The following is a 25321-nucleotide window of genomic DNA, read 5'->3' as shown; positions in this document are numbered from 1 at the left end:
TGTCAGAAATTGAAAAAGCAGTTAAAAAGTCAATTATGTACCCTCCCTGAATGCAAGCTCCTAGAATGAGCAGATTTGGACAGAGACATGGCTAAATTCAGCCACACCATGTATAAGTAAATTTCAAACAACTGTGTAACTCTGAAGTATGGATTTTGATCATATATATATTTGGGTGCACAGATGATAAGGGAGGTTGTTTCAAGAGATCATAAAATGACATCAATCTGACTCACAGTTCAGTTTGCCAATCAAGCGGAGGAATGGAAGCCTGACCAATGACGAATGAGAGGGGCAAGTCTAGTGATGCAACACACACACCCATTCTCAAGAAACAGATAAAAGCAGAGAGTCAGGACACAGAGACATTCAATTTCATCTGCCGCTGGAAGCCCTGCCGGAAAAATCCATACTTACCTCCATCAAACTCCAGAAAGCCAAACTAGAGACTTCAATCTATCCAGAGCAGAGACCAGACCAGAGAGAAAGCAGTGCTGTGCCTAGCAGAGACCAGACCAGAGAGAAAGCAGTGCTGTGCCTAGCCGAGACCAGACCAGGCGCTGTGAGCAGAATCCGGAAAGACCTGACCAGACTGAAGATCGTGACCAAGTCGCTTTCCTGTTCAAAATCTCTTGTGAGTACTTAGCAAAACTCAGAACACATCTCTTAGTTTAAATTCATCTAATTCAATCTATTTAACCTAAGTAGAACTGCCTCCTATCTGTCACCTGTCATTTCTAGTAAAATTTATCATTTTGAAAAAGTGTGCGTTTAAAATTTACAAAACCAAAAACGACCTTTACTAAATTACTCATATCTCCGCAACCGTTTGGGCTAGAGACTTGCAATAACTTTCATTTGGAAGCTGAAGATCCCAGGCTTTCCTAGGACCCCAAAACGGTTCCTTTGTAATAGCGCTCGGCGCATCCGCGAATTTTGCCGCGATTTGCAATTTCTTCACATGTAAAAAAAAAACTGCTGCTGCCTGATTTCATTTGCCAGAAATTCGTTTAACCTGCTAACTATCCCTGCATCATTGCTAGTGTGAGCCTGGACTAATATTAACTAGATACCACTCACCCTGAACCTCTAAAAGGGAATTAAAAGCGTTTCCAGCATATTTCTCATTCATTGCCAGCACATATCAAAGCAATTTGGGCCAGTGATTTCAAAACTCCTACCTGTTTTCTGTTGTCTAAGCTTGGGGGGGATTGAACTGATTACATTGATTGCATTTCTGAGAACTGTGTGCTTTCCTCCCATTCCCTTGCATTGCATAAAGAGGGGGGGAGTGAATAGCCAGAGAAAAGTGATTACATTGTTTTGCTGAAATCATATCAAGTTGTTTTCTATACTGCATTTCATTCATTCAACCTTGCATTTCCTTGAACCTTATAAAGCATTCTCTACCACATTATACTTCTGTACCTATTTACCAGTGTGCTACCTTATCCATTTCATGTCAACTCCTTATTGATTATAGAGAAGCGTGTTAGTGCCAGATTCTCCGTTGTTGATATTTATCATATCAGATTAAGTGTGATATTCAATTATTAATTTACTATAAAGGGTCATATATATCTATTGTTTAAATTATCAAATAAACCTTTTAAACTTGCAAAACAGAACTACTTCTTGGCTCAGTGGGGTCAGGGGGATTCCAAGAGAGGGGTGTTATATAGGGGTAGTCATCCAGAACGCATGAACTGGACCTAAAGATATATCAATAAGGGTTTTCATTCAGTATTCTAGACTAGGCGTTAACTTAGCTGTAGTGCTGAATTGAATCCTCTTACAGCGCCGACCTCAGGGAGCTCAAAAAACGGGTCCATACTTCCCGATGGCCTCTGCCCTACATTGACCAAGGGCTGGCCCAGATCCAGGGGTCACAGGTATTCACTGCAATAGACCTGACCAATGGATACTGGACCGTGCCTGTCAGCAGGGAGGACCAATACAAGCTGGCTTTTACCTTTGGGGGCCAGCAGTATACATGGACCCGGACTCCCTTCGGATACCTCAACTCCGGCAATGAATTCAACATTTTTCTACACAAGGCCATGCCCGACTTGGGTGCAAGGGGTAACCTGGCTTATGTAGATGATGTCCTCATCAAAAGTTCATCCGTGGAGGAACACATAGCGGAGATCCGTTATGTTCTGACACAGTTGAGGGCCGCCGGAGCAAAACTTTCCTTTCAGAAAGCACAGTGGTGTAGAACCTGTGTTAATTTCTTGGGGCATGAGATTACTCCTCAGGGTCTCTGTCCCCAGGAAAAGAAAGTGGAAGCACTTCAGAAACTGAAAGACCCCACAACTCTGCGGGAACTAAGGATCCTCCTTGGACTGACTAATTACAGCAGAAAGTTCATTGAGGGCTACGCAGAGATCACCAGACCCCTGATTCATCTCCTGAAAGGGGGGGTCAAGTGGGAATGGGGTCCAGAATAAGCCGAGGCAGTAAGACAACTCAAGAGAAGCCTCTCACAAGCGCCTTGCCTAGCTTACCCTGTCAGAAACAAGGAGTTCTTCCTGGAGACAGGGTTCTCTAATACGTGCTTGACGGCAGTATTATACCAAAAGCATGACAAGGTCAATAAAGTAATCTCCTATGCGAGCAAAACTTTATCCTCTGTGGAGGAAAAATTCAACGATTGTGAGAAGGCACTCCTGGCAACGGTGTGGGCATTGAAGAATTACCGCCCGTTTATCCAGGGGGAACACATCATAGTGGAGACTCCACACCAGCCTCTGCAATATCTCCAAAGTGACAGAATCCGGGCCGGAAATGTGAGTAATTCCCGAATTACTTCCTGGATTCTGTCAATGCAAGGCTTTCCTGTGGAGGTCAGATATGGCCAAAACAAGAAGAGTCCCCTCGCGCAAGGTCTGGCTGACTTGCATGATTGTGCCAGAGAAAACTGTCTCGAGGACGAAAGTCTGAAAATCAAGGACAACATGGAGGCATACCTTAATTCCCCCCACAAAGTCTTTGAAGAGGACAAGTGTGAGGGAATGCCCACTGTCTATGTGGATGGATGCTCGTACCATGTTGACAACAACGGGGAGAAAGAACTGGTGGCCGGCGTAGGGAATGCATGGGTGAATGAGTCCCCAGAACCCTCCGCTGGATACAAAATTGGTCCCCGAAGTAGTCAGGTGGCAGAATTGATGGCTGTGCATCAGGCCATCCTCACTGCTGTCCAGCATCAACTCCACGAACTGGTCATAATCACAGATTCGGATTATGTACGGAACGGGTTCGTGGAGCAACTAGTTAATTGGAAAACCAGAGGCATGTTATGTGCTAACAACAAACCCTTGAAACATGGGAAGTTGATTCAAAACATTGATGATCTGGTCACCTCGAAGGGAATGACCATCTATTGGAAGAAGATCAAGGGTCATTCCAAAGTAGAGGGACCAGACAAAACTGGAAATGACTTAGCTGATCAGCTGGCCAAAACCGGGGCCATCCAAGGGGATCTAATTGAGATTGAGTCCCTGTTGGGGGAAATCCAGGTCACTGCTATCACTAGGTCCCAGACAAATGCTCACAATGACCTTTCAATTGCCCAATGGAGCAAGGAGACCCCTGATGCTGATTTGATTACCGCTCAGAAGGGGGATCCAACAATTGGTAAATTTTACCAGCACATTGAGGACCCTGAGAACTTTCCCCTGACGGATACCGATTACATTGGGAAAGAGGACCTAAGAGTGTTGATGAAATGTCCAAAAATGTTCCGAATCCAAGACGGTTTGCTGGTAAGGAAATCCAAAGCTGGCCACGATCAGTGGGTGGTTCCTACCTCATTCCGAAGCCTGATGTTAAGTCACGCCCATGATGCGGCCACCGCCGGTCATAGGGGGTTCCACACAACATTGGAAATCTTAAGAGAGGTTGCATACTGGCCACACATGGGGCAGGACCTCGACCAATACTTGAAGGGGTGTCTTGTGTGTGCACAATTTCAGCCATCATCCCTCACACACCATGCGCCTCTCCAAAAGCGGGGGATGACACTGCCATGGTCAGATTTACAAATCGACTTTGTAGGCCCCGTGATTCGCTCTGCTAGGGGGAATAAGTACATGTTGACTGTGACATGCTTGTTTACCAAGTGGGTCGAATGTCTCCCAGCCCCAAATTGCAAGGCAGAAACGGCAGCTGCCCTGATGATTAACCACATCTTTTCCCGTTTTGGTCTACCTCAAAGGATTGAGTCAGACAGGGGTAGCCACTTCACCAGTGAAGTAATGACAAAGATGTGGGAGATACTGGGGGTCAAAAGGAAGTTGCATATTGCTTACAGGCCAGCTTCTTCTGGGGCAGTAGAGAGATATAACCGAACCATTGTGAGCATATTAAAGAAGTTTGTGGCAGATTCTGGGCCAAGTTGGGATATCCGATTACCTCTGGTCCTAATGGCCATCAGATCTACCCCTTCATCTGCAACCAAAATGTCACCATTTGTTGATGACTGGGCGCAAGATGGTGCTTCCGCAGCATTTGCTCTACAGGACCCAAGAGCAGACACTGATAAATGCCTCCACTACTCATGAGTATGTGGAGAATTTAAGGAAACACCTTCAACATGCTTTTGCTTATGCTCATCGGAATCTAGAAAGATCGGCTGATAGCATGAAGACCCATTATGACCTGAAAACTTCCAGGAAGGAATATCAGGTGGGAGACCGGGTCTATCTATACAACTTCCAAAGGAACCAGGCCAAGCAGCGCAAATTTTTGCCTACATGGAAGGGACCCTTTGAGATCATCGACAAGATCTCCCCTGTGGCCTACAAAATCCACATCCCCAAAGGTCCTTTGGCAGCGGGGGAAGACAAGTGGGTTCACATAAACCAGTTGAAATGTTGCCATCCCAGGCACACTCTGCAACAACTGGAGGAATCCTCTGGAACCCTAGCGGGTACTGTCTCAGACTAATTCAGTTCCAACCATAAAACATACCACATCTAGTCTCTAAAATATTGTGATTTGCATGAAACTGTCTCTTAGTTATACTGTTTTTTTTTTCTTCAAAATAAGAATGTAATGTTTTGTTATGATGAAATGCATATGCTGCCCCACTATCTCAACAGTGGTGGAAAAATGTCTATGAATAGGTATTGCCGCTCTTCCTTTGTCGTCCTAGGAGAAAGAAAACCTGGAGACGGGACAAGGAGGACGATCCGGAGACTGGGAGGATGACGCAAGGGGGCCCAGTGTACCGCCCAATATTCCCATCAGGACCGGCGAGGAGAACCGATCGATCCGACCGGATGGAGAAAAAGATGCTGAACTGTGCCATCTATTGGAAGAAGATGAGCAAACATCCCAGGTCTTGCGAGTCCCATCAGTGAAACAGAATGGCCATCGCAAGAGGGGGGCTTGTGGGATGTTTTTATCCACGTATCCAAGCCCTACCTCAAAACTGTGCAGTACTGACATGGAAAACATCATGATGGCCAGAGCTTCCCAGAAAATGCACAGGGAAATGCATGAAGAATAGGCTGCCACCCATTTTTGCCGATGTTATGGGCACAGAAGGACACTGCCTAAAACCACCATTGGACTACCCACACAGTAGTCTGAAACCCTTGGGAGTGGCAATGCTGATTGCCAAAAGCAAACCCATAACTGTTGGGAATTCATTTTTTTTTCTTAAATCCCAAAAAGGGGTGCAGTACCAGTACTCACCACTATCCAAAAGCCGGCGTTTTAAAACAACACCAGATTTTACTTTTTTGTAGAAAACTGAATAAATGAACCCAAAACATGCCCAAGAAAGACTTACTGAGAGGTGGATCCAATGTAAAGTTATATTCTGAAGTGACTTGAAGGTTTATAACAAGACTGGCTGAGCTGTGGATTTCAGCAGTTTAAGTAAATGTGGACTGAAAGACACTAAAAATCTAAATGTTTAAAAGAAATGAGTGACCTACTTAGAGTTTCACATAGGTTTTTAATTGTTTAAATGTCATAGTTTTAAACTTAGAATCAGCATTCTAGCTGCATATGTACACATTGTCTTGACTTAAACTGGGTAACAAAAAGTGACATTTTATCTGAAACCTGGCTTAAGGAACTGAATTCTGCCTGGCAACTACCCCCCATCAGGAGTGAAACTTGAGTCACAGCTGTGTTCCCAGGCCTATCTGCCTTTTGCTGGCCACACTAAGGATATGCCATCTCTCTGATAATTGAATTAAGGGGAGCCCCCACAGAATACAGGAGCTCTGAACAAAGCCCTGTCCTGGCTCAGGCAAAGGTTTTATTACGGGGGCTGTAAAAGTAGCTTCCTCCTGAAGCAAAGGGGAGGAGCACTGCCTGTGAGAGCAAGCTGGCTTGGCAGAACTGGAAAAACCAGAAATTCAACCTTGTGCTGGGGGGAAACCACACCCCTTTGGGGCCAGAACATAACTCTAAAAAGATGAATAACTCATAGTACGGACTTGTGAAAATTATTTAAATGATACCATAATTCTTGTGATTTTTCTGCCCACATTTTAAGAGGTTTTTAGAACCGGTGGTATGTTCAGGGGGGTTTTAGCAGTTAAGAGGATATTACTCAAAATGTGTGCATGTGAAAAATCTGACACTTCATCAACTAATGTCCATACTCCTTGCGCACATGTGTGTAAATTTGGGTTAATGTCCGGTATTGCAAACCAGTTAAAAAGTACAAAATATTGCCATTTCTGAATGCAAGCCCCCAGGAAGAGCAAAGTTTGAACAGGGGATACCTCCTGTGATATGTGAGGGGTGCATGTAATTTTAAACCAATGTTTACCTGTGCAAATATGTCTTTTTTTATCAAATATAGATTGTGTGCAATTTGACAGGGGAGTGTCCTCTCTGCAAGCCATAAAATGACATCACGCTGACACACACTTCCTTCCCCAATCAAGTGAGAAATGGAAATTTGACCAATTAGAAGAGAGAGAGAGAGGTAGGGTCAGTGATGCTAGAACACACCCACATTCTAAACAGATAAAAGCAGAGAATGCAAGCCAAATAGAGATTCATTTTCCACTTGCAGCTGGAAGCTCTGCCAAAATTCCATACTTTACCTCCATCAACATCCAGAGATCCAGACTTCAAATCCCTCAATCTCCAGAATCCAGAAGCAGTGCTGTACCCAGAGAGAGAGCAGAGCTGACCCAGGCCAATGTTAGCAGAACCAAAGAGCTGAACCGGAGTCCAGTCCAAAACCTGACCAGATCCGTGGCGAGGCCCATTCTAATTCAAGAATATAGTGTGAGTACCTAGAAAACTGTGCAGAACCAATCTCTTAGTTAAAATAATATAGTTCAAGCTATTTTAATCTAAGTAGAACTGCCTCCTAACTGTCACCTGTCATTTGTAAAGCTGTCACCTGTGATTTTCTAGTTGCTAGCTGTCACTTGTCTTTTTGAACTTTAAAATTTCAAATCTGAAAAACGACCTTTATTTAATCGCTCATATCTCCGTGACCGTTTGTGCTAGAGACTTGCAGTAACTTTCATCTGGAAGCTGAGATCCTAGGCTTTCCTAGCACCCCAAAGTGTTATTGCTAGCTCTTGTATTTCCTATGTAATCGCGCCAGACGCATTCGCGAATTTTGCAGCGATTCGAAAATTTCTCCACTTGCAAAAAGATAGCTGCTTTTGCTTTCCTCTGAAAAAAATCGTTTGCCTCATAAAAACTATCCCTGAATCATTGCAAGAGTGAGCCTGGACTAATATTAACTAGATACCACTCACCCTGAACCTCTAGAGGGAATTAAAAGCATTTTAGCATATTTTTCACTTTATTGCCAGCACATATAAAAGCATTTTGCCTGTGTTTTCAACTTCTGTAGTCTAAGTTGCTGGGTGAACTGAATTACATTTGAATTGCATTTCTGAGAATTGTGTGCCTTCCTTCCATTTCCCTGCATTGCATAAAAGGTGGGGGTGAATTGTCCAAGAAAGTGATTACATTGTCTTTTGCTGAAATCCTATCAAGTTATTTTCTGTAATGCATTTCATTCCACATTGCATCCATTGGAAACCATAAAAGTATTGTTGCTATCTTATCCATTTCATGTCAACTCCTTAGTGATTATCAAGAAGTGTGCTAGTGCCAGATTCTCCGTTGTTAATCTTTATCATATCAGATTAAGTGTGCTATTCAATTATTAATTTATTATAAAGCGTGATATATATATATATATATTGTTTAAATTATCAATTAAACCTTTTAACTTGCAAAACAGAACTACTTCTTGGCTCAGTGGGGTCAGGAGGATTCCAAGAGAGGAGTGTTATATAGGGGTAGTCATCCAGAACGCATGAACTGGACATAAAGATATATCAATAAGGGTTTTCATTCAGTATTCTAGACTAGGCGTTGACTTGGCTGTAGTGCTGAATTGAATCCTCTTACAAATGCAGACATCTTTGTGACAGCATCCAATTGGTTCAATTGTGCTTTCTTTTGAATGCATCTGCACCATGCACCCAGCTGCATTCAACTTGAAGCTGCAAACACCATGGTGCAGCATGCATGGGACATGCATGTGAAAACACCAATACTGCACAATGTAGTGTGCCTGTACACAAACATAGCATCAGCTAACAAGAGCTGTATTGTCCTCTTTTTAGGGGCTGTATGGGTAAGGACTACACTATATCAAACACAACTAATCCCATAAAAACAGCTTCCTCCCTTTAAGCTATAAGTCTGTCTATGGCAACGGCCTGACACATACACAAACTACCCTTTCAAAATGTAGGTAGGCACACAAGATTCTTAAAAAAATATACATATTTTAATGTCTATCAATTCTTAAAACACAATCATAAAAATGATCAAATACATTTTTTTTATATAAAAAAACCCTAATGGTTCACAAAAATTGCATCATTCATCTATGAACACCATTTCATTACAGTGAGTATGCATCAAAACACATTTCGCCATGTTTGTAAATCATAACATGTACATGCAACCAATTATGTGTTTTCAGTGAAACGTTCCCTTTTCAAGGGGGACATAAGTGTGTCAACACTAGACATGTGTTTCTGGAACCTATATGTAATTTTGTAATACAATCAAATTAATTGTATTTTCCATAGATTCTGTCTTCAGGACACTTTCTCTTTTCATCACGCAGTCCTATTACACGTGTTGCATACTAGGAACAAAATGTGCTCCCAAACAGATCTAAAAAGTTAAAACAAACAGACATTCATATACATATCATGTGTGACTTTGTGTAGTATGTCAACCAAGCAGAAATACCAAATACATATTCTATTTCTTTTAAGCCTAAGGGATATCTTTAAGTAATACTCTAGTCACAACTGAATCAGAGCAACTTAACCACCAAAACAACATGTATTCGGTGTCCATTATTACTATTTCTGTGCTAATTCAGAAATTTGCTTTTGACTTGCACACTGCACTTTATGCCGACATTTCTACACATATTATTGGTGTATAAAGCAGTTTTATATGATAATACAGTTATAGTTTATATGATTGCAGAAGACAACATTTGCTTATCTTTGGCTCCTGGATTATATTCATTATTCACTTTGGCAGCCGTGGTTGTCTCACCAATCGCAATTTCACTCACTAGCAAGCAACAAAAAGTCCTATCTAGGTACCTCTTATTTTCGTTTTTGGTGCACCCATCTGGATCATATAGTAAGGTCGGTTATTGTTTAAAAGTTAACATCCAGCAAGTCTGCGTGAGAATTTGCCATTTGGCCAATTCTTGCGCATTAGAAGAAACTGCACCCTTAGAGAAGATTTCGACAGAAATAGTAAAGACCTATCCCCAAGATTGAAAGCACGGGGTTATCCTCCACATGTAATACGGAGATCTTTTAAAGGAGCCAGAAATACTAATAGACAGGATTGCCTTAGGAAACAGCCAAAGACAAAAGAAGATAAAATTGCCTGTGTGTCAACTTTTTCGCCCATTAGTAATGCATTGCGGCGTAGTATACTCAAAAATTGGGAGATGATTAATACAGAAGATTTCACAATAAGTAAACCACGATTTGCTTTTAAGCGCATGATGAACTTGCGAGACAAATTGGTCCACACATATAAAACCGTGGATCCCAAAATGAGTCACACACAGTCGACTTTATGGAATACACAACCGGTTGTAGGCCACATTAAATGTGGCAGATGTTCTGTATGTAGTCTTACATCGAATATGAAAGAAGGCAGGAAGTGGACATTGAGAATTCTTTCTAATTGCAACACAAAATGAGCCATTTATGTGATCAAATTTCCGTGTGGTCTTTTATATGTTGGTAAAACAAACATACCCATACGGCAAAGGATCTGCGAACACAGGTCCTGTGTCAAGAACAATGTACCCGACAAACCATTAGTGGCACACTTCAATTTAGCCAAACATACCCATGAGGACATCCATTGGTGTATTATTCAGACAATTGGACCCCACCCAAGAGGGGGGGGACAGGGATTTAAAATGGAGAAAAATAGTGTTAAGACGGATTTCTGAACTCTGTCCTGGTGGCGCAGAAGTTCAGAAGGCCAACCTAATTACTTGGAACAGGGTAACCTCTGGACGAGCCAGACCAATCAAGGTAGCGATCGCGGCGGTCAAGACTAGGTCTCAAGAGGGGTGAGGGTGACTGAAAGCCCGCAATGAGCACACAAAGCAAGATCACTTACAAACTACTCCAAACAGGTGTTATATAAAAAATATATACACATTTATTTTAAGGCCTTTAAAACAATGATCGTAGCGAGAAAATCACAATATCACAATATTAAACCAACACATACCATATCAACACAATATATATACAAATACAACAAGTATCAAGCGTTATATGCACGAAATATGTAGTCCACCTAAAAGGGAAGGAAAACAGGCAGTGCAAAACAATGCTTAGACCCAGTTCGCCTTCAGAGGCACCTAACTAGATGGAAGTCCGAGCCCTGCGAAGAGTGGAGCCTTGTGCTCAAAAGTACCTGCACACGCTGGTGACAACGGGCAAAAGGGGAGTCTCTTCTAAGGAAATCAGGCAGTTCCGTTCAGTGCACAAATGAAGGAGAACAAGTTCCGCGACTCAAGCGCAGCCTCCACAGTGGGCAGAAGCAGAGCGCGAGTACGGAAAAGGGTGCTGTTTAACACAGCGGGGAAAAGCAATGGGCTCCTGCAGGAGGGCGACCAGATCCTAGCTATGCTACTCACCGGTCCCCGATGCAAGCAGACCCAGGCTTCTCCGCGTCAGTTTCAGCAGCTGGCAGGTTCAGAAGAGCAGGGAACGCCTCGTCGTAGTGTTGAGTAAAAAGACGTCCCAATCGAAGAAACCTGCACAGTTTGTTACCACAGCAGGGCAACGGAGCGGCTGTGTGTATCTGAGCCAAATGTACACTACTCACTTCAGACCTGGGAACGCCAAGTGTACGAAGCGTGTGAGAGTGACAAGGACTCGAAATACTACACAACCTGGCGGCGGTTACAGAGCAAGACTCCCGTGTAAGCTGGTCAGTCAACTGGATGGCCCAGAGACGCTTCCGAAGGCTTACTGGCAGGAGATGGTGAAGATGCCGAGAATAGCTGTTCCCGCTAGTCCAAGGGTCGAAGTACCAGTACAGGCCTTCTGGTTCGATCAAAGGTGAAAAGGGTTTCACAAGGTGACAGCAGTGCAGAGGAGGAGTCCTTCAGCGGGTCACCAGCGATTCCTCGGTCCAGCCTCTTGGTTGCAGGATACTTGGCTCCTGTATTCCTTCGTTCGTGAGAACTCAGGAGATCGACATGGTAGTGGTGTTTCCAGCCCCCTCTTATCCACGGTTTCCTTCGCGCCAAAACGGAGGGGACCCAATGGGAGATCCGCTCATCAACACTCACACCATTCGTGGACCAATCACGGACCACGGTGGTCCCAGGCATTCACACCACCCTAGACTCTCTGGCACCCAGGATGTGTATTGGGACCAGACATCCCAGCCCACATCCTGGAGGCACACAAAAGACATGTAGAAGCCCGCGAAAGCATCCATGTTTCGCGGGAAAGTACATGCTCAAATAAGGAAGGCCCCGGGTCGGCTCGACCTGGGGAAGGTGAAGGGAGCAAGACGGTCAGCGGACAGGACAAAGGAGCCTCATGGTCCGGCCATTTTGGGAGCCAGGCCACCATTTTGGGTTAAGCGCGGAAAACGCGCTTAGAACGGCAAAAGGAGCTCAAAACACAAGAAACGATCGCTGCCACCATTCCCGTCCCTGAATCACTTGCACCGATCAGATACTATCCTAAACGAGTATCTAGGCGCTGTAGAAGGCTAGAGACCCAAGAGACCTGTAACTTAGCTTACAGTGCCCTCTTGTGTCATGTTGCACGAAAGCCGCAACATGATAAAAGAAACTACGGGAAACAGCGTTCCCCGGTACTGACTGTCTTAAGGGCATGTCAGTTTCCCCATAAGAAAGGAGCGAAAGCCCAGAGGAGTGCGGCAGAAGGCTGCACTTCTCTGGCAAAGTCAAGAACAAGGTGAAAAACAACAGCAAAAAGTTTAGGGGTTGCCACATGGAAGGAAAATTACCTACAATTACGAAATCTTTCCTAACAAATAGAACAAAAATTGATTTTTGATCTTAACACAGTTAAAGATGGCCTCAACATTGCCATAGAGTGGGGGTTGTTTGTACATTGAAAAACTGTACTTTTTTGAGGACAAAATACATCATCCACTTTGCCTGTTAGGTGTACTCTGTTATTTGACTTTGTGGATTAGCCAACACTATTCCAATATGGCGGCTGTTACATACTGTTTGCCACTTTGTAACTTGTGCAATTAAAAATAAGGCAATACAACAACTCCATATAGATAGGTAATTAAACTATTTTAAATTTTAATTTTCAATTTTTTATCGTTTTGGTCTCTTCCATGTCAGCAGTTTCGCATTTAGAAATGCTAGATATACGACATTCAGGTACATCAGTAAAATTTAAAGCTGCAGACTGTGTTGAATATGAATGTCCAAAAAATAAGATTGTGAAAAATCAGGGATTGCTTTTACCCTAAGTGTCCGGCACAACGCTGGGGATACAATTACACGTCTACATAAAACACTGCAATACCCATGAATATCTTCGGGTGAGTAGACTCAGATGCGGTCAACCAATAAGAATATAACAACGTAATGACGTCAGCACGCACACAGGGCCTTCAAAGGTCACGTGACGAGTTTGCAGATGCGTGACCACTTTTGAAGAGAACGGACACCCACTCTGAAGGAGAGCAAGACAGCTGGATACAACGGGCTGCTTGAAGTAAACCTGGGAGACCCATAGGAAAGCAGGGCCGTCACAAGAGAGGGTGAGGGGGGGCAAACTGCCCCGGGCCTCGCGCTCAGGGGGGCCTCAAGCGGTTGCGGGTGTCATCATGTCACGTTGTCACGAGAGAAAAGAAAGATTCGTGCGAGGTCAGGTGTTTGTGCCATTGATGATTTGCTGGCTGCAGAGGCAGCGCCAGCCTGCAGGCATTCACGCACAACAAAACAAAAGTTAAGTGGGAGGTGGGGGGTCTGCAGTGCAGGCCCCGCAACGAGCACTGAAGTCAATTTCCAAGGTGTGAATCACACCATGAACAAAGGGCTGGCCTGGCCTCACTGCCGCCTGCCCTGGATGTGTGAGCTCTCTCAGCCCAGCCAGGCCCAGCAGCCAATTGGTGACATTTTATGTCCCGCCAACCCGGCGCCATCCCAGGCCGCCCATGCGCATTGGTCTGGCAGCAGCTGGCTGGGTGGGTCAGGTGAGGTGCCACCTACACCACACTAGGCATATGCTGCCTGGCTGGGAGGCTGACGACTGGTACCGGACCTGGCTGGCCTCATAGTGCAAGCGGAGAACGGTCCGAGAGTAGAGAGGCTGTAGGCTCACCCCATTGTTTTTGGAGCTGGGTGCCTCGTGCCTGCCCTGCTGCTGCTGGCTACTTGCTTCTTGGACTCCAGGCCAGGGCACTAGTTGGCGAGGCGAGCCGTGAGAGGGCAGGAGCTGCGACTCGCTGGAGTACAGAGAGAGACAGACAGACTCATCCGATTGCCCCTGCTGCACAAGTAAGTAACTAAAGTGCAGTGCTGCCACTGTTATTTTGAGCATGCATTGGCTTCCATTCTTGCCCTGTTTGTGGCGAGGTTAGACTGAATAAGCACCAACTTGTTAACTCGATTAAAGCGAGCCCAGTCATTTTATTTTTACACCGGACCACACCAAAACACCAAAGGGGGAGGGGGTACACCCTCTTAAGAAAGAGACAGAATGTTGTCTTCATGCGTGTTTCCTCGACTGCTGCTGTGGTCATTCTGTACTGCATGTACTCCTGTCTAACCAGTATTGCTGTGAAACACTCATTCAAGAAATCCATTATGCCGTAGCTGCGAATGTGTGAACGGGAGACTGAAACAAGGTGCTGCATTTGCCCATTTGCAGGTGCAAATTCAATTTGGCGCCTTTGCACGTAGCAATCTATTGGGTCTGAGGTTCTTTCATAATAATGAAGTCTTAATTTATTGTTATTAATTCCAATGAACTCTGTTCAGTTCCTGCATTCGGCAATATTATTTACCCATCTCTAGTTAATTGTATCTTGTTATGGAATCCTTGCCTACACCATCATTGCATGTAAGCTCTGCTCTATAAGGTTGTGTATGTCAGAGTCAGAAAATATTCCTTCTGAAATACATGTCGACTCAAGGTAAGGGACCAGCAAGTAGTACTGGTCACTGCTTTAGATTCTACTTATCCATTATAAAATATGTTGAGTTTAGGTTAGCAGGAGTGACGTCTTGTGTTGAATTTCTCACCCTCAACTCTGCAGTCACACAACACCACGCGAGTGCGAGTTGACACTTAAGGAGAACTAACGAAGCCCTCCCCCCGTTGTAGCAGTGGCCAGAAAGAGATGCATCACAGAGGATTCATGCATGTAGCGTCTAGCATGTTGGTTTATCATTTGCATGTATTGTGGTTGAATCGGTGTGCATGGCTGTTGTTGGTGAAGGAGCAGGAGGCCAGGAGTGATGATGACCGCGGCAGTGGAAGAAATGCAGCGCTGCTGATGCACAGCTTTTTTGAGTGATCTATATCTATAGTGATCTATAGCAAGAAGCATCTCGCGGCCTGGAGACTTTGTAAGTGTGCAAGCATACCTCAGGGAATTTGGCACTGGCAGGCCTACAAATAGCTCAATTGGCACACATTTACCATGATCTGTCATTTATTTTCTGGTTGGTGCGTTTCTCTTTGGGACACCTTTATTGTATTTCTTTGGCCTGTCTGTCGTTGGTCACATCTCCACGGCACGGCTCCACAGGGAAAGCACATCCTAAATAAAGACGAGCGAATCAATGCTTTCTTCTTCAGGTTCCCATCAGTTGGAGCAGTAGGAAATGAAGTTCTTTGACGCATTTTTAATCATACTCGATAGCCCCTCAATAGCTATATCTTCCGTTCCATGAGGGCTCAGCAACTGTGTGTTGTAGTGTTTAGATTAACGTACTGTGAACAGGTTGACTTGCTTATACTTGTAAAAGGCTGTGGGCAGGGCCCTGCCTGACATTATCTGGAGGAAAAGTGCCAGCACGTGAAAGGCCATTTACAGCAGAGCCCTGATGTTGGGTGCGCTCAGCACACTGCCTTTCTGTGTAATGCCCTGGCTGTCTTTAGTTCTGCACACCGGGTCTGCCAGCACACTACATCCATGAAAGCATCAGCAGTGTACATTTTCTCCCAAGCCACGGACAGAGCTGTTAGGGCTCTTTCCAAAATGTCTGTTATTTGCCCTGCCCTTGCAGTACCTTTTTTCTCCATGTACCCCGGCGTCGGAGCACAGGCACGGGTGGACTAGCAGCAGAGAATGGCAATGTCCCGAAATCTGCGGAAGCATTTGAAAGTCTAGCAATATGTTTGTTCCCAAAGGACTTGTGTAGGATCAGAAGAAGTTCTCTTGGAGCGTCTGCATTGCCGAACTTGCATTCAAAGTTTGCACGCTTCCAAGTTGAGACTTTTCCAACCCGTTTCCTCCACTACCAGCCTTTCCTGGCCTTTCAGTAAGGTGATGTGCCTGGCCCTGGCCTGCTGAGCGCCTCGCTATGCGCATTAGTTACAGGCGTGTAAGAAATATGCATGACTAAGTTACAAATAATACAAATGAAAACTTTTACAAAGTGATGTCCGTACTACCAGGGAGAGATACCTGCCCTGAGGGAGGGGCAATTTATCAAAACAAAGCTCTTGCCTTGCTAATTCGCAGTGAGCTGTACAGCAGTGTACATGCATACCTGCCAACACGCCCTATTCCAGTCTCTATTCCAGTTGGGAGATGCTAGTCTAGTCCTGGTTTTAAGTTTGCATTCTAAGACTTGTAGTCCCGGATTTACCCCATCATAATCCAAGGATTTACGACTACAAATCCAAGAGTGCTATGGTAAAACCAGAACTGGACTACCATCTCCCAGCTGGAATGGGTCATGTTGACATGCATGTAGATGGGCAGCGATCAGCTAGGCAGACGTTTTCTGACAGCTATGTCAAGTGACAACACAGACATCAAGGGTGGACCTGCTGTCTGCTGTCACTTGAAGCGCCTGTTTCCCTAAAACAGTGACGGCTGCCCATTTTAACGAGGGTGGCTGCTGTTACAGTGGCCCAGAAGTCATTGAGGGGTGTCAGTGTCCAATTTGATGTGAAGGGACTGAGTCCTGCAAGAAGCGGCGGGGCCCAGTGGGTGCATGTCCAGACTCAGTGCTGATTGGACGTCACACCAGTGTGCAGTGAGTGACTTTGGATGGTCCCAGGGTGCTGGCAAGGCAGTTCAAATCCGCTCTCACAATGCAGTCCTGGTTTCAGCACAGAACGAGATGAGTAACTAGATCAGTGTCACCGGAGCCAAGAGGTCAAGTGTGTACTGCAACAGGGGACACTCCTTTGCCTTATTCAAAATCCCTTTTTCCTTCTCTTCTCAGGGCTGTCACGAGGGGCTGGGGGGCATCTGTGCGCTATACAGCCCCAGTCACCTGTGTCTCATCTATGATCTATCCCTCCCTCTTCCCGGCAGCCTTTGGCTCATTTATGAACCAAATAGCCAGTTTGACTCATTAAGACAGCCATTGACCCAGCACGTTTGGAAAATCTGCTTTTGAATCCAGCAGGTTCCAAAGCAAATGTATGAACCTTTAGGCCACACGTCCCCCTCCCACTGCTGAATTTGATAAATCAATACCCACTGTTAAAGCTTGCACATTATCTCAGTGGGCCAATTAGCACTCCCCATTCTAGCTTTTATTCCCTGTGCTGAAATTAAACAAGCTACTGCACCGGTAGCTGAAGCCCATCAAAACAGTGGCACACTGCAGACCTGTGCAGGGAGGCCCATGGAAGATGCAAGCAGGATAGGGTGTGTGTGGATGCAAGGAAACTGAATGCCGAGCAGCATAGATAGAGGGCTAAGTTGGTGTGGTGAGGAGTGAAGGAAGTGAAAGCCAGAATGGTGGAGGTGGGAAAGTGAAAGAGCAAAGGGGTGGAAAGCAGAAGACGGGAGTGGAGGAAGTGGAAATGAGAGGGACAACAGGAGAGGAGCAGTAGATACTTCATATACCTTTTTGTTATCTTGAAGTAAGTTTTTAAAAAACATCCTTATGTTTGGCAATTATTAAGGTACTATTAAATATTTTTAATTTGTTCAAATATCTGGTAGCGTTGGCATTTCTTTTGGTTTTGTGAGACGCACACACGCCATAGTACTTGCTTTAATGCCTGATGCATGTTTATAGATAATAAAATAAGACTTCATTGTGCTTCCAGTCACCATATTAGGAGCAGTATACATTTTTTATTTGCTTTAACAAAACGTGAGAACGCTAGCCTGCACACTTTGGTGCCTGCCACGTGCTGTAAACCATTAAACTAGCTCTGAAGTGAAGCAGAGAGCTGCAGATAAGACACAGGCCCTCATTACACGGTAGGCGGTGAGGCATGGCGCTGTTAGCGCCATGGCTCATGCCGGTAAAATACCGGCACCGCCTTGGCGGAAAGGGGATTTACTGCCCCATTCCAAGGTTGGAGGGGCGGTAAATCCCCTTTCCGCCATTGCCCTTCCCCATTCCCATTTCTGCCCCATAGGGCTCTATGGAAATGGGGAAGGCGCTAATTACGGCACCGCAATTTTGCGGTGCCGTAATTAGCTCCGAGGTCCCTTAGCGGGTTGGATTTTAACGCCTGCAAGAAGCAGGCGTTAAATCCTCCAACCCGCAAAGGGACCTCGTAGTACGGCGGTAAGGGTTAACGGTCACCGTTGCCATTAACGGTGACCGTTAACCCTTACCGCCGTCCGTGTAATGAGGCCCACAGTGTCATTAAATGATCTGCCCAGGATCACACACTTTGGTTAAATGGTGAAACCGAGATGTGGACAATTTAAGCAACTGAGCACATCTTCACAGGTTTAGTTGATATACATATTTATTTCTAATAAGCGCTTGAAGATAATGCATTCACTACTTTCAACAGTGCAAATGCTTGGCTGTGACACGTGCGTCTTGACTATGACAATGCTCTGTATTTGGGGCTCCCCCTTTCAAGTCTCTCTTAAATGCAATCTTTTTACAATTCACCTGCTGGACTTATTGCAGGCCTGAATAATCATGGCTGCATTAACCAAATTCATTCTAAATTACATTGGCTTGAAGAGGTTTTCTCTGTCTTTTGGAGCAATGTTTGTAATGGAGGCAGTGAGGCACTTGGGGAAAGGATAGGGATTGGGTGCCCTGCCATACGCATCACTAGGGCAAACATGGAGACTGTGCAGTGGCTGCCTCTGTAGGATTTTAAAAAGCATTGTGCAACATTAGACGATTGGAGGAGGAACATTTAAGGAGGGGAACATGGTACACCTGTCTCCCAGGCAGGGCTGTCATGAGGGTAGGACTGGGGCAAGTAATTGTCTTGGGCACCAATGGAAAAGTGGCCATAGTAGCAAACTGCAGTTCATTCATTTTGTGACAGATTGTTTGAATAGAACCCAAGAGGGAGTTTTCTGATGAAATATGATGCAAATTGTGCAATATAAACAATATTTATCCAGCCACAATGGTCAAAACTACTAGCCGCATAGTAAAGTAACTCATCAAACTGGCCCAGCCCAGAAAGGTGCAGTGCAGTTCTGTCTCTTCGCACTGAGTTTTTATTACTACTCAATAACTAAAAGTAATGCTAATCATTTTATGGCATACCTGTACTTTTCAAGTGTCGGCGGGGCTAATTAGCCTTTCATCTTTCTGAGGTTGATAAATGAAGTACCATTCAATAATATCTAGTTTTACTCTTTCAGTGCTTAGAAATTGTTTCAGAAATGTTGCTTAGCCAATACCCAATACCTCAACTTCCCTATGACCAAAGATGTACTTTCTCTAAGGATGGATGAATATTTTACTTTTAAAGATCTATTTCCATTTGCCTTTTATATAGAATTATTTGCCTGGGAGGACATGGGCCGTACACGTGATATCGGAAGAAAGCATGAAAGTGGGTCTGTGAAAAGACAAAGAAAATTGCAACGTGAAAAGGCCCTGACAGAAGGAAGAAGGACTCTACTTGAATTTGGTATCACAAAGACTGCAAAGAAGGCACCCATCTCCCAAGCAGAGGAGCAGATACCAGAAGCTGATCAATCACATGAGGAAGAGCGTATCCACCAGGACAGCGTAAAAGAACCTGCAGCTGAAGATCAGGAACCTACATGTTCAACTAATCACCTTCCATTGGCCCAATTATCAGAATTGCAACCTCATCCTCAATTACAACCTGACAGTGATACAGAAGAATGTCTTAACATAGCTGTTGCTGCTGTATATGTAAGACAAACAGCCACAAACATTTCTTCTGATCCAGGAACATGGGGAGAGATTCTTACACAAGGTGAAATTGACTTTCTCATTAAAGAAGGACCACCAGTGATTAAGGCTAGTGGTCTCCCAAGAGATGGTGATAATAGAAAGTTTCCTAAACCTGTACTCTTCAGTGTTCTCCCCAATGGCGAACAATGTTTTAGAAACTATCTCTGCTGGAGTGAGAAGAAACAAGCTTTATTTTTTTTCCATGTCACTTGTTTTCTAACGAACATCCGTCACAAAGATCAAGCTTGTGTCTTCCAGATGGATACATGGTTCGCAGATTTGGTGCTTATAAAAAAATGTGAAAAAATAGAACTACATGAGCAAAGCAAACCTCATTTGTTTTCATTTCTACAGTGGCAAAATAGACGGAGCAGTTTAAAGGGAAAAGGCATCGATGCTGCTATGCAAACAGCAGTGGTTGATGAGGTCCAGAAATGGAAAGGATTGCTGGAACGTTACCTTGATGTGACTCTGTTTTTGGCACGCAAGAACCTGTCATTTAGAGGCAGTAGTTCTTTAATTGGTAGTTCAGAAAACGGAAACTTTCTTGGTCTTCTGGAACTTTTAGGCAAGTATGACAACTTATTAGGAGACCATCTAAAAAACATTCAGCAGTCTCAGGAAGCTGGAGAAAAGACAGTACATTATCCTTCAGGGACTTCTCAAAATGAATTGTTATCACTGTGCAGTGAACAAGTCAGCAGAGAAATTATGAAAAGAGTAACAAAAGCAAAGTAGTATGCATTGATCTGTGATGCTACTCCAGACATAAGCCATATGGAGCAAACAACCATAATTTTGAGATACACAGAATTTGACATGCCCTCAAAAAGTTGGACAATTGAAGAAAGATTCATTGAGTTTCTGGAGAATGAAAAGAAAACTGGTGTTGAGATTGCCTCATTCTTGTGCTCCGTTTTAGAGAAACACAAAGTTAGTCTTGCAGACTGTAGAGCACAGGGGTATGACAATGGGTCAAACATGGCTGGAATTTACAAAGACGTTCAGGCTGAAATTCTTTGTAAAAACACATGTGCACTTTTCTCTCCTTGTGCAGCACATTGTCTCAACCTCTGTGGAGTCCATGCTGCCGAAATATGTTCTGAATGTGGGACATATTTTGGAAGCATCCAAAAGTTATATACACTTTTCAGCTGTAGTCCAGCAAGATGGAAAATTGTTAATGAAGAAATGAAGATTACCTTCAAGTCACAGTCTCAAACTAGGTGGAGTGAAAGACTTGATGCTGTAAAACCAGTCGCCAAACACTTGCCATCTGTTATTAAAGCACTTGAGAGAGTTCAGGCAGAAATCAATTTAACACAAGATGCGAAGGCTGAAGCAAAATCGCTGCAGCTTTACTTTTCTTCATTTCCTTCAATCTTGATGTCTTGCATATGGTTTAAAATTCTTCTGTCTATAGATCATGTGAACAGAGTGTTACAGCAAAAGCAGCTCTCCCTTTCCAAGTCAGTGCAGCTAGGTAAGCAACTTGTGTCTGATCTTAGAAATCTTCATGATTCATGGCCAAAAATACTGCATGAAGCAACATTAATTGCAATAAATCTAACCATCCCACCAGAATTTCCAGCTCAACGGATAAAGAAACGGAAAACAATGTTTGATGAAACACCAGAAGAGCCATTACCGCCTGGAGACAGACTTGAAACACTTGAAGAAACCACTTTCCGCAGAAATGTGTTCTACAGAGTGGTTGATAATTTGGTTGAAGAAATGAGCAAGCGCTCAAAGTCAGCAGAACAGATTGATAACAAATTTTGTGTATTGTGGAACTTTGACCAAATGGATCCAGAATCTATTCACAGCAAAGCCACCAATTTGCTAGAATTTTATAAGGAGGATTTTTCTGGAAAGCTCTTAGATCAACGTGACCATCTGTGCAGTGTGGGGAAAACACTTCTCAACCTCAAAGATTGTACAGAACCTGATCCTCTAAATGTATTGAACACAATGTACAAGGAAAATGTGGAAAATGTATTTCCACAGCTGTGTATAGGACTTCGGATTTTTCTAACAATCCCAGTTAGTGTTGCTACAGGGGAACGTTCCTTTAGCAAACTGTCATTAATCAAAATCTACCTACGGTCGCCAATGGGCCAGGAGAGATTAAATAGCTATCTATTTTGTCATTTGAAAATGCACTGGCTTCCAAAATTGACTACAAAAGAATTATTTCTTCATTTGCAGAGAAGAAAGTTCGAAAGTGGAAGTTGCGGTGAAAGCTGGGTGGCATGTGTTCATATATTCAAGTTTTGACAGATATATTGAATTGTAATTCAAGTTATTTCAGAAAGTCTCTTTTAAAAATAAAATGCATGCAAATCTATATTTAATGCATATGCTACAATACATAGTCTGGAATAAACCATTCTTCCGCTTAGAAACATGGCTTTGCTTTAGTTGATTTGCAGTCTTAAAAATAAACCATATTCAAGTTCTTCCATATATAAACTCAAATAGAGATTTCCACTGGCCAAGTGCAAAAATGGAAGGGGCCTCACCAAATTATTTGCCTCGGGCCTCACCTAACCATGTGCCAGCCCTGTAGGAAAGAGGGGAGGGGCTGGCTTTAAACACAGATAGTGTCACTGACCCGAGGTACGTTGCTTCCGCAGGTTCTAGAACGTACATAACTCTGCCGTGAAAATTGAACAGCAGGAAATAGCACAGCGTATTTAACACCACTAGAAGAGGATGCGGATGTTTGTTTTCCCACCTCTTGGTAAAATCAATCAAACAAGGGATAGGAGAGACGGGCCTGGTTGAGAACTATTGGTCGGTAACTCTGCGTTTTTTCTCTGTTGTTTCACTTTAGACATGTTGCCGCTCGCATAACTTTGAGGTATAGCGGCTTTTGAACACAGTGCTGATTCGACCTTTCTATATGATCCAGATGGGTGCACCAAAAACGAAAATAAGAGGTACCTAGATAGGACTTTTTGTTGCTTGCTAGTGAGTGAAATTGCGATTGGTGAGACAACCACGGCTGCCAAAGTGAATAATGAATATAATCCAGGAGCCAAAGATTAGCAAATGTTGTCTTCTGCAATCATATAAACTATGACTGTATTATCATATAAAATTGCTTTATACACCAATAATATGCGTAGAAATGTTGGCATAAAGTGCAGTGTGCAAGTCAAAAGCAAATTTCTGAATTAGCACAGAAATAGTGATAATGGACACCGAATACATGTTGTTTTGGTGGTTAAGTTGCTCTGATTCAGTTGTGACTAGAGTATTACTTAAAGATATCCCTTAGGCTTAAAAGAAATTGTAGAATATGTATTTGGTATTTCTGCTTTGTTGACATAATACACAAAGTCACACATGATATGTATATGAATGTCTGTTTGTTTTAACTTTTTAGATCTGTTTGGGAGCACATTTTTTTCCTAGTATGCAACACGTGTAATAGGACTGCGTGATGAAAAGAGAAAGTGTCCTGAAGACAGAATCTATGGAAAATACAAAGAAAAATGAATTTGATTGTATTACAAAATGACATACCGTTCCAGAAACACATGTCTAGTGTCGACACACTTATGTCCCCCTTGAAAAGGGAACGTTTCACTGAAAACACATAATTGATTGTGGGTACATGTTATGTTTTGATTTACAAACATGGCGAAAATGTGTTTTGATGCATACTCACTGTAATGAAATGGTGTTCATAGTGGAATGATGCAATTTTTGTGAACCATTAGGGTTTTTTATATAAAAAAATGTATTTGATCTTTTTTATGATTGTGTTTTATGAATTGATAGACATTAAAATATGTATATTTTTTGAAGAATCTTGTGTGCCTACCAACATTTTGAAAGGGTAGTTTGTGTATGTGTCAGGCAATTGCCATAGACAGACTTATAGCTTAAAGGGAGGAAGCCACAAACATAGCATCCCAAAAATGTGCATCAATGATTACATGTTTGTGAATCGTAACTGGGGCTGAACACCATATATGTGGAACCCTGAGCAAGAGAGGCCAAATGTGCCATAGAACCATCACCCCGCAAACATTGCATGGAATGAGAAGTGCCACTTAATACACATGTGCAAAGTGCAATGAAACACACACCAGCACAACCATCAACACCTGCAACAGGCAACAAACATCTGGCACTGCTACCCACTCCCCACCACCCAAGGAAGACCCACACAGCTGGAACGCCCACAATTTGGAATCTGCAACACATGGCCCCATTAACCCATAGAAACCACACCATGCCCAGACCTATGACCAGAACCACACCATGTGACACATTCACCCATGAAGTAGTACCGGTGGTCCACAAGACCAGTCAATCCAAAGTGATCACACACAGTGCAAGACTCCCAGCCAAACACTGCACAAGTATCTGAAAATGCCCTTCACTTACCTGCACACGGTACCCACCTGCCTTGCATATGATGGTGTGACAGGTGAGAGGGGTTGGTGGGTGGTGCCCAGACTGGAGGGGGCTGGTGGGTGGTGTCAATACTGGAGGGGGCTGCCTGGGGGGGTATCACAGGTGAGGGGGCCTCCACACTAGAGTGGGCTGTCTGGGGGGTTCACATGTGAGGTGCTCTGGTGGCTGGTGGCCAGACTAGAGGGGGCTGTCTGGGGGGTATCACAGGTCAGGGGGGGCTGGTGGGTGGTGTCCAGACTGGAGGGGGCAGACTGGGGGGGTATCACAGGTGAGGGGGGCTGCTGGGGGTTATCCAGACTGGAGGGGGCTGACTGGGGGAGTATCACAGGTGAGGGGGGTTGGTGGGTGGTGTTCAGACTGGTGGGGGCTGTTGGGTGGTGTCAAGACTTGAGGGGGCTGGTGAGGGGTGTATCATAGGTGAGGGGGGCTGGTGATTGGTGTCCAGACTGGAGGGGGATGCCTGGGCGGTGTCACAAGTGAAGTGGTGGTGAGTGGGGTCCGGTCTGGAGGGGCCTGGTGTGTGGTGTCTGGGCTAGAGTGGTTGATGTGCAGTACGAGGGTATGCAGCCAGAATGGGTGGCAAGGGTATAGGGGGGTTTGGTCTGGCCATGCAAGGGAGGGCGCACGATTGCGCTGGTGTGTAGTCTGGCCTTGTGTGGGAGAGCCTGTTTTTTCCTAGGGGTGCAGCCAGGGCTTGCAAGGTGAGGCGATTTTGCTGGGGTGCAGTCTGGCCATGTGAGGGAGAGGCTGTTTTTTTTTGCAGGCATGCAGCCTGGGCTTGCGAGGTAAGCTGCGCGAGTTTGCTGGGGTGCATTCTTGCCTTGTGAGGGAGGGCCCACATTTTCGCAGGGGTGCAAACTGGGCTTGTGAGATGAGGCATGCGACTTTGCTGGAGTGCAGTCTGGCCTTGTTAACGAGGGCCTGTGTTTTCGCAGGGCTGCAGCCTGGGTTTGCGAGGTGAGGCACATGATTTTG

General features: G+C 44.3%; 1 protein-coding gene across 3 annotated transcripts in view; it reads left to right on the top strand.

Moving 5' to 3' along the window:
• LOC138497865 (zinc finger MYM-type protein 1-like) overlaps positions 1 to 23664 on the top strand; it is a 60531-nt gene extending 36867 nt beyond the window's left edge. For 2 of the 3 annotated variants that reach the window (XR_011278655.1, XR_011278656.1), the window contains exons 2-3: positions 19488 to 22857; positions 23307 to 23664. Coding sequence is in view for 1 of the 3 variants with exons in the window: in XM_069621567.1 (XP_069477668.1) it covers positions 20693 to 22192 (1500 nt within the window). In the remaining 2 variants the exon portion in view is untranslated. Of the gene's footprint in view, positions 1 to 19487 lie in introns of all 3 variants that reach the window. The other variant, XM_069621567.1, reaches the window with a different exon arrangement.
• The last annotated feature ends 1657 nt before the right edge of the window (positions 23665 to 25321 follow it).

This window comes from Ambystoma mexicanum, chromosome 5q (genome assembly GCF_040938575.1).
Source record: "Ambystoma mexicanum isolate Mex_15411 chromosome 5q, UKY_AmexF1_1, whole genome shotgun sequence".
In the NCBI taxonomy this organism is placed as follows: Eukaryota; Metazoa; Chordata; class Amphibia; order Caudata; family Ambystomatidae; genus Ambystoma; species Ambystoma mexicanum.
Note: the sequence above shows the minus strand (reverse complement) of the source record. Positions and strands in the feature narration are given on the sequence as shown.